A 10,740-nucleotide genomic window follows, 5' to 3' on the forward strand; every position below is an offset into this window, starting at 1 on the left:
ATAAATAACACACTTGTTCTGCAATAATATGTTTTATGTTTCCTGTAATTTTTGTTAGGAAAGGAAATGTTTGAAAGACACAACATGTTCTCCTTCTCTGAGGGTCAAGAAGAACATCCAAGAGGAACATTAAAAGCTGATGCTATGAGATTTTAAGACCAGTACACTAAGAAACTACTTTTATTGTAAAAACAGTCAGCTGATCAAATGCACCTATTTCCACATCGACATTCCATCAGCTGATTATTTCTATTTGCCTCGCTTTATGAGCTTCACATCACTTGTGCCTTGTACCGCAGAGTTTGCAACATCACAAATAATTGGGGCCAATCTTCAGTCAGATGTGAATGTGTAATCTAACATTTTCAGTAAGAATAATGGACAAAAGGAGTGCAAATACAAATACAATTTACTGAAATGTGAACCAAAACGTAATCAAATGTTTTAAATAAAAAGCATATATGGACAGAAGGTGTAAACCTATTAAATGTATAAGTAAACACATTTAGTCAAATAAAGTGACAGACTAGGCCTGTGCAGTTGGTATCAGCTTTGCCCAGCATGGGCTCCTCCATCAGGCCTGGTCCTCCTCGCTGAGGAAAGACCCTCAGTCCTCTCCGGGCCAAACAAACAGACAGGACGTCCATCACACGGAGGTTTCTCCCTGAAGTCTCTGCAGCTCTCTGGACACCACGCTGTCTCAATCCGTCCACACTGAATATGAGAGGGGGAAAATTAAAATAATAAATGCTTTAGACCAGGGGTTCCAAAAGTGTGAGGCACGCCTCCCATGGGGGGCGCCAGAGAGCTTCAAGGGAGGCGCAGCCGCCAGAAAAAAATAAAGAGAGACAGTGAAATCTAGCTAGTTAACTTCAGCTAAATGTATGCGAGCGACAAAATATGGATCGATTGTTAGTGAAGTTACCTAAAGTGAGAGAGGAGACAGCGTCTGTCAGAAAACGGAGGAAGTATGACAGTGATTATTTGAAGCTAGGATTTTAATGGACCGGTCCTGATGACACTCCACTGCCACAGTGTGTTATCTGCAACGAGGTGCTAGCTAATGACAGTATGAGAGCATGTAAACTCCGGCGTCATATTGAGACGAAACACCCATGTTTGGTGACCAAGCCACAGGAGTTTTTTGACCGGAAGCTCGAGGAATTGCAGTCACAGAAAAATGTCATTGACACATTTAGCACTGAATACAAAGGCAACCGAAGCATCATACCGAGTGGCGTTACGGATAGCTAAGGCAGGTAAACCTCACAACATTGGTGAAACGTTACTCCTCCCTGCTGCTAAAGACATCTCCGTCTCAACTATTTCTCTCCGGGTGCAACGTATGAGGAAGCTGCCATCCTTAACCTCAACATGTTTAAAACATAAAGATAAAGAGGTTTAAAAAATATATTGTTTAATGTTTTAAGGAGGTGACGTTCAGCCAATCAGAAAAGAGAAAAGTGGCGAAAACAGAGCATTTTATGACATTTTCTCTCACTGGACCTCTTTGAAATGCAATTGAATACCCCTGCATTATAGCAACAACAACAACAACAATAATAATAATAATAATAATAATAATAATAATAATTGGGAGGGGGGGCGCAGCTGTGATTATGTTCTCTGAGGGGAGGCTCACCTTCCCACACTTTGGGAACCCCTGCTTTAGACAATAAGAAACATAAAGTTGACTGTTGAGTTGCTCAGTTTTTTTAGATTGTCAATACTATTACTGTATAACTAATATCTTAGGTTAAGAGGCACATTCAAAGAAAGATTGTTTTTTAAATACATGTTGTCTTTAGAATTGCTTGTCTAAAGTCAAGGATCTAGAACTGGTAGTTAGTTTTAATGATACAGTCTGGTTATTATGCTGTTTGGAGGAGGCCTCACAGGTAAGAGCACTAACTAGCTACCATCACATGTACCTTAGCTTGACTTAAATGTATTAAACGTATAGTTAAGTGATATCAAAATATAAATAACTAATGTCATGCAAACATATTAATATTTGCTTGATTCCAGTGTTGAATTTAGCACAATTACATACAAACGTTAAGGGATTTTAAAATTCTGAAGTATTATGCTAAAAACTCAATAACTTAGATTATTATTTATAGTTTTGCTGAATAGTTTAATGTCCGCTTACCTTAGAACCGGGAGCATGTTAGCTTAGCTTGGTAGCTTCAGCTAGCTCTGGAACTTTCAGCTTGGTGGCAGGAGGTCCCGCCTCGGCTCCGCCTCTTTGCCCTTATAGAGAGGCGAAGTCCCGCCCATCTACTTCCGACCCATGGGACCCCGGAAGCGGAAAATTATACATTGAAGTCAATGGAGAGAAAAAAGTCATCTTTCGATCCCCTTTGAATAGTGCCACGAATGACACATATGATGTTTGTCAAATTAAAAGAACATTTTGCAAGTCAAAAAAATAAAAATGTGTCGTAAAACTTTGAAGTTACACATTTTTTTGTGTGAAACCGCTCAGTGAACTACAGGTCTCTGGTCTCGCACAATACGCGTCACCATCACAAAGATGGCCGTCACGTTAGCAAATGTTACCTGTTTCTTTCAGAATGAGGCGAAAAAGTATAAAACGAGGTGAAAATCACTACAAGTCTGGGCATGTTGAGAGCTGTACGAAAGGGGAGTTAGTCGGTTCTGTAAGAGCCAGCATGCGGGACCGGCTTTACAAGGTTTCAGTGAGTAATATGAGTGCAATGTTTAACGTTAATGTCAGCTAGCTAACGTTAGCTAACAAGGTACACTAACGTGTTTTGTTTTAGCAACTAGTTTTCTCCTTAAGAACTTCGTGGTCTCTGTGTATGCTGTGGATAACATTAGTATTCAGAAGAACAAGATACATTCCCGTGTTTTGTTTTAATTGCTCTTCAGATTGAGGCGGCCAGTTTTATATTGACTATATGTGTGATCTCCTTTTACATTTCGTTGTGTCATTTGAGTTTATTTGCTGTGTGTAGATTCAAGGATTTTAGTTATCTTGTCAATTTGTTTGGTTATCTAGGCACAGCTGTGTGTGACTCCCTCTGGTACACTGGTATGTGTTTTCCTAATGTAGAGAGCATTGATTAATTAATAAACTACACACTGACTCTAGATCCTGACCAAATCCTTTTTTGTTGATCAAATGTTTTAAAAAAATGTATTGTATATTATATAACAGCTGCACATCACAGACTGGAGTCTCTGCTACTGTGGACCACGAAGGAGGCGATCATCATCCCCATCCCCAAAGACCCTGCATGGCGTGGAAATCTCCTCCTCCTGGAACAATTCTACACCCAGCATATGCTCCCAGTGTTGGCCAGTAGAGAGGAGGACATTTAAATAAACATACTCTTAACACCCTCGGACTCTGCGTTGTGTTTCGTATGTGTGATGGGGTGTTATGCAGAGCGGAGGAAAACAGGACACAGCAGATTGGGATTGTGGTGGAGATGCTGAGCAGTTATTTAATTGTTGCATGTAATTATTATTATACTGCGTGCTTCTTAGTTATTCCATCTTTTGCTGTAACATGGATCTGTATGTAACTCTATATTTAGTTGTTATCTACCACACTTCCTTCTACATCATACACCGTCATTATACATGATGGTGTATATAGGATATATATATTTGTATACATATCTGTAAATGGTATAATTTTATTTTTTGTATTTGGGATTTCCACTCAAATACACTTGGCCCTTTCTCTTTTCCATGTGGAAAATGGCAGCTGTATATTCTGCTTTTCTCATCTGGCTCCCTGTCTGCTTGTCTACAATGAGAAAATTATATAATTAATTACTTATAATCATTTAAACCTGTTATTACCAATATTTCACAAATTCTTCATGTAAACTTAAGAGTACAGCTGTATGTTGAGTATGTCAGCTTTGCTTGGTTCATCTTACTGGGGGGCAGCTACATGGATGTCGGTGCAGTCCACAATAATTTTGCAGTTAAAGGCAGAATGAATTTATTATTGACTCAGAATGAAGCACAACTTCATGTCATACAATACATTGACTTTATTTGTAATTGTCTAAAAAAATAAAGCATTGATTAGCAAGCAGGACCTGCAGGAACAGAGAATGGTGATGGATGGAGCTGGGAAGAGAGAAGAATAAAGAAAACAGATCAACTTTATTATCGGATATTAAAAATTGAATTTCAAAACAAGTTGCCGCTCCTAGTTTTCTAGTATGTAAAGATGATTTCACATGACCAATGCAAAATATCACACTCAATACATGTGTGTCTCTGGGGGGTGCATTGTGCCTTTGATGTATATAAATAATATACCATAACCAAATACTATTACGTATAGTAAATAGTAGGTAAAGAAAATAAAAGAGAAAAAGGTCAGTAACAACACTTTAAAGTAACAACACTGAATAATTATCTCTTTTAATAATTTTCTCTCAGTAATCACTCAACTACTGTCTTTCCAACAAACAGATTGACTCACTCTCACTATCATCACAATGAAACACATCCAGAAGAATGTCATGCAAAGCTGCCTGCCTTCCTTCCTTCGACTCCCTGAACTGCCTGATCTTTTAATGTTCAATGTTAACCATTTGTGCAGAGAGCATTACGTAGAAAAGATCGCTGATGCTAATGTGGGGTTAGCCTACCTCCCGCCCCCTTAGCACCTGGTGGAGGGGGCGATAGGCTACTCTTCAAATGTTTCACAAAAAAACTTACCATCATGACTACTCTTACTGTTTAACATTTTGCTTTACTTCATGTTAAGGCTAATACAAATGACAAGGCTAAGTAATGTAATGCTAACTAACATGCTCGCTACTAGCTAGGAAGCTAACTTGACTATGTTCCATGCAAAACATGTATATTACCTGATATGTTTGGTCCAACGACTCCTGGTCCTTTCATCAGACGGGAAGCGATAGAACGAGCAAGTGGTATGATCACTTTTGTGATTACAACCTGGTAAGAAGCACACAGGCATCTTGTAAAAGTGAATTTATTGGAGCAATCTCTTATATTTATTGGAGGAAATAAATCAGTTTTCTTCTTCTTCTTTGCTTTAATTGTGAGATCTTCTTCTTCTTCTTGGCTTTGCGAGTCGCAACCAGTCTTGGAGCATTATCGCCTATGACATAACTTACGCGACCCAGAATGCATTTGGGATTTGTAGTCTCTAGTTGCGTATTTTTCATAGTCTTATATTTCAACAGCTTTACGACAAACTGTGACTTTTTTTACATGGAAATGATTGTTTAAGATTGACAAACATCATATGTGTCATTCGTGGCACAATTCAAACGGGATCAAAAGATAACTTTTCTCTCTCCATTGCCTTCAATGTATAATTTTCCTTCCGGGGTCCCATGGAGGCTCCCGGAAGGGGAGGGACTTCGCCTCTCTATTTGGAGCAGGCTGGAGTTGAACTCTGACGTCACTGTCGAACCGTTAGTGGCCGACTCCGCCTACTAAGGGCTTCTCGGCAACTCTGCAGAATCCTATGGGTGATGTCACGAACCCTACATCCATTTATATATACAGGTTGCGTTCCGATAATCCAAAAATCAGCTCCTAAATTCTAACCCTATCTCCTATTCCTTGACCTCTGAGTGAAACGTCACGGGGTTAAGGGATAGTGGATAGGAGAATTCAAAAGGACTTAGGAGAAGAGACTGCGGTACTTTAGAGAATCCGAATGCATTTTCACTATCCGACGTGTTTATGACGCGCAAGCGGACGTCATTTTGTGCGTCTGCTGCTGTGGGGAAACTATGGAAACTACAGTTTTCTCTACAGCGGACTACAACATGGATGTTTAATAAGAACGACGGACTCATCTGAGACTCTGTATGCACCGTGCTCTGATGCTGTTACTTTGCTTTATGAACGTGGACAACAGAGAAACATATTCTTCATGACCAAAGTTGGAATTGAAATAAAAAAGGAAAGTGAAATGTATGCTCATCACCCTCTCCCTCCGGTCCACATTAATACAAATGATCCCAATACGTATGATTGTATGAAAATATCTTAAAATAAATACAAATGTATTTATTATAAACGTTAGTCCTTAACATCTATCACTGTGTATATCACCATTCAAACATATTTTAAAAGTTGAGCAAACCCCACACAGCTCAGTGAAATGTTGACTTTATTTGATCATTTCAGTAAAAACTAACGTTCATATTTCTCTTTTTGATTATAATACTGATTAACGTTCAAAACAAAGCACTTTGGCAAGTTACCACATACGTTTTAAAATGCTTAATAAGCACCGTAACTTTCCTTATATAACTTCTCCGTCATAATCGTTTGTTTTCGTGAACGGCCGACTGTTGTGTGACGGCAAATGCTGCGGCTGCAGGGCATTGTGGGGCAGAATTTTCTCCCCTCCTTTCGGTAAGGGAGGTCCAGTGGTTCCTAAGCTAAAGGAGGTTATAAAGGAAGTTTGAAACCTCCTTTCCTTTCATTTGGAGAATTCGAACGGCACTTCCTGCCGCTTCGGCTGCCACTGACGTACTTCCGGGTAATTTCACTTGGTTAGTAAGGTTCCTAAGCTAAATGGACTATTGGAACGCAACCACAGTCTATGGTTATTCCACACGCTGCCATGACAACACCACAACAACTAACTGTGTCCGGTTCACACATCCCCAAACTCCCGGTGCCATCTTAAAGGCACAGTCACACCTGATGTGACACATACATAACAATAGTAAGTCATAATAATGACTTACAGGATTTTATTTTTTATTTTCCTGTGGCGCAAACAGGCTTCCATAAATTAGCTTTTAAAGAATTGACTAATGTATCTTATGATACAACTATGTCTGGTTTGTTCTGGCAAAATGTTTTCTTAATTGTTCATTTCTGCTCACGACCTTCTAAATTGAAATACATTTTAACATCAGTGCCACCATACAAGCTCAACACATACTCATTATTAAAAGCAACTTTACTTGTTCAAAATACATTTTGATTAGGGATATTTTTTCATTAAACATTTAATATGTCAAAATGTATAGTTCATATGTTTATTTTGTATGTTTTCTTTGTCTTGGAAAAATGATTGCACACTAATTGAAGCGTACCTCCAGAAGGCTCTGTTCATGGCGTTGCGTTTCTCCGGCCGGTGCAGCTCCACGTGTGTGACGGACTCCGCTGGGTGGCTGACGGCGAGGGCGGTGTATGGAGAGGGGGGGCCGCCTGAAGAGGACATGGCCCTGACCACAGCCGGACCGAGCCAGCTCGGGTCTGAGCGGGGGAAATGGTTTACCCAGAAATACCTTTTTAATTTTAAAGAGATTCCCAATCATTTATTTTTGCAAAAGTCATAAGGTCAGAGAGCAGAATCTGCTTGTTTTACATTAATAACTTTCACATCAATTATTTGTAAAGTTTCAAGCCCATGGAGCCTCATTTCCACTGGTTTTGATACATTTAAATATGTCTATCAATTTTTTATGGTAGATAATCTGCTATTTTGTCATTCACAATGAAAGGTGGTGCACCGTTCCTTCCTGGAGTTCTTCCTGCAATACCAGTTCGATGCGTGGAGTGGACAGAGCAAGCCCCTATTCCATCTCCCTATTCCAAAAATCTATTTAATATACGGTCCCCGGATAGGGGACGTATCAGATATTAAACTGATAAGAACAGATGTTTTTCTTTTGGGAAAAATGTATTGACACTTAATCCATGCACTTTTCATATATACATCATTTTTTTTGTCAAACAAGTGTATTTTGAGCTACAATAAATAAATGTACACTGTAAGATTTTATTAAGACATCAAACACATTTTCATAAAAACATCGCCTTTCATTAACCCTTAGCCAAAAGGCAGAGAAGCGAAGTTTTGGATTATTTGGATGCGCGACTCTGCACAGTGACCTTCACTCACGGTTTCAAAGTAGGTTTCAGTAACAGAATGACCCGATCACAATGTTATAGGAACAAAGTACATGAGTACACCAAACACAGGAGGTGAGAAAAGGGCAAGAACAGCAGCAGAATGTGTTATTTTAAGTAATGTCACTGGTTCCGTTTCAGATCCTTATAGTTGTTCTAGGCTCATGTTGTCTAGTCATTAGTTACAGAGTTAAAAATAAATGATATATAGCCGAAGAGTCGAGCCATACAAACAACCTTGCCTGTTTCATGGAAACCAATGCCGGTGACCTTTCACCTACAGAGCCTTACATAGCTCTTAAAGCTCTTAAAAGTTTTAAAGCGGGCAAATTATACTTATTTTAGACAATTAGTGCAGTCTAACTTACCTGTATAGATTTTAGCTGTCAGGTGCATTATGACCTTTGACCAACATTAAAGTAAATGCTCATAATATCATAACAAACAGCAGGCGAGCAGAAGAAAGCTTTGTCACTTACATTTGGAGAGAGCTGACCTGAAAATCCCTGAAAACATCGCCCTTTGAACGCTGCTCTGCTCAGTTATGGATAGAACTGCCCGGTGTGTGTGCCTTCACCTGCTCCACCGGAGTGTGTGTAGCTCAGAGTCCTGCTAGAAATGTTAGCATGTAGCTATACTGATGCCTGCTACTGCTAACTACGCATTAACGGCTGTCTGTGCGCTGCTAAAGTTATCTGCACGCCAGCAAGTGTATAAAGAAGCGTGAACACATCACTGCTGTACACCGGAAGGGAATACAGCCCACACCAAGTGAGACTGAGGGGAACACCTCCTGTTAGCTTAGCTAGCTTAGTTTAGCCAGAGATACTTCACTTTCTACAGACAGATACGGTGGCCGAAAACGCTCAATCTCTTCTTCATCTTTGGGATTATTGTCAGATCGCAACTACCTACTTTCAAGACCGCAGACTACAGTATGTAAACGTTAAGAATTATGGCATAAGAAAGAAAGAAACCAACAACAAAGAAGCAGTCATGTGCTCAATATTGCGTTTCAGCTTCTTCTTGTTACACTTACTGACAGCCTTAGTAGGACCTCCAGTTGCACGTTTTTATATACATAATATTTAATCTTCAGAGATCATTTTATGTCAATATGTGATATACTCAAATATATGCAATTATCGCATATATTCGAGTATGATCTTTAACACTATTAAATGTTATTTGTTACTGACAGTTCTTCTTATTTTCTTTTAGGAGCTGTAAGGGTGTATCTGGGAGAGTCGGCAGTGATTGCAGGAGGTTATTATGGAGTCAGATTTGGGTCAATATTCTAGCGTGCAAAACAAGCTACTCACGAGCGGAAAATGTGCTTTTACACGCGCATGAAATGAGCCTCGCGCGCAGATTAAACCCCCGCGAGCAGAGACAGCCCTCTCTTGCTCGCTCGCGGAGTCTGTCTGCGCGCGCGTGAAAAGTTTCTGACACTTTGGGGCGGAGCCACTGGACTTTGATTGACAGCTGCCAGGAAACCTGGAGTTGCCAGGTTTGATAAATGCCTGAACTACCAAGAGCCGAGGAGTGACAGCAGCAATATCAGTTGGACGAGATTGAATGGTAAAGATGTCCATAAAAAACCATTATATTCGTAAAGTGTACAGCTAATATATATATATGTAAATTAATTTTATATAAAACAATATATTTTTGAGTGGGCTGTATCTGTCGAAAACTGCTAGCTACTGTCTGCTGTATGCACCTCTTACGAAATGGACTACAAATGAAATATAGTATTACTATAGTATACTGTAAGAGTTGTATAGTGTCCTATAGTAAGTTTGTAGTGTTCTGTAGTATTTTTTACCTGCTATCGTATTACTATAGTTTTTTCTGTAGTGCCATTTTATTAGCCCTATAATAGTAATACTATGTATCTAGATCTTTGTAGTATTCCTATATTATTTTAAATAGTATAACTAATATATAGTGTTTCGTAGTTGTTTTTTAAACACACTATAGAACACTCCTAGTAATATCATGATATTGTCATAGTGAATTCATATTATTACTATAGTGTTTGTAAAAGTACTACTATAGGTTTTTTGTTGGTGTTTTCGTATTAAGACTATATTATTTTAAATAGTACTACTATAGTATAATATATAGTGTTTCTGTAGTTGTTTTTTGAACACACTATAGAACACTCCTATAGTAATAGTATGATATTGTCATAATGAATGCATATTATTACTATAGTGTTTGTAAAAGCACTACACTCCTAGAATTAATGTGTCATTTTTTTATATCAAATTAATTGATGGTTCAGGCATTTATCAAACCTGGCAGCTGTCAATCAAAGTCCCAAAGTGTGAGAAACTTTTCACGCGTGCGCAGACAGACTCCGCGAGCGAGTGAGGCTGACACTCCCGCGAGCGAGCAAGAGGGCTGTCTGCGCGCGAGGGTCATTTCATGGGCGTGTAAAAGCACATTTTCCGCTCGTGAGAAGCTTGTTTTGTGCGCTAGAATATTGACCCAAATCTGACTCCATAGTTACTAAGTACATGCCACATGCAAGGAGTCACTAGGTTATTCCCAGAGACTCTCAGTAGACTAACACAGAAATAGACTTACAGCTAAAGACAAGGACAGCAAATATGAACAAAGGTTACACTTGTTTAATTACTGAAGAAGTGTAAGAAGAAAAAGAAGGAGGAGGAGGACGAGGACGAGGACGACGACCTTTATTGTACATGCTGGACAAGGTCAACATAATTGACTATAATGTAGAAAGGACCACTTTGACTTTGTAGCCTACAGATATAGATTCACTACTATCCACAGTTATGAATAGTTTATACCTTAAATAAC

The 10,740-nt window shown here is 39.1% G+C and overlaps 1 protein-coding gene across 1 annotated transcript in view; it reads right to left on the minus strand.

The window, feature by feature from the left end:
• ech1 (enoyl CoA hydratase 1, peroxisomal) overlaps positions 1–9,289 on the minus strand; it is a 37,186-nt gene extending 27,897 nt beyond the window's left edge. The window contains exons 1-2 of the mRNA XM_079673777.1: positions 8,388–9,289; positions 7,089–7,251 (exon numbers count right to left, since the gene is read on the minus strand). Coding sequence (XP_079529903.1) covers positions 7,089–7,251; positions 8,388–8,424 — 200 coding nt within the window. The 5' untranslated portion in view covers positions 8,425–9,289. The remainder of the gene's footprint in view (positions 1–7,088; positions 7,252–8,387) is intronic.
• Between the last annotated feature and the right edge of the window lie 1,451 nt (positions 9,290–10,740).

Source organism: Notothenia rossii, assembly GCF_949606895.1.
Source record: "Notothenia rossii genome assembly, chromosome: 4".
Classification (NCBI taxonomy): Eukaryota; Metazoa; Chordata; class Actinopteri; order Perciformes; family Nototheniidae; genus Notothenia; species Notothenia rossii.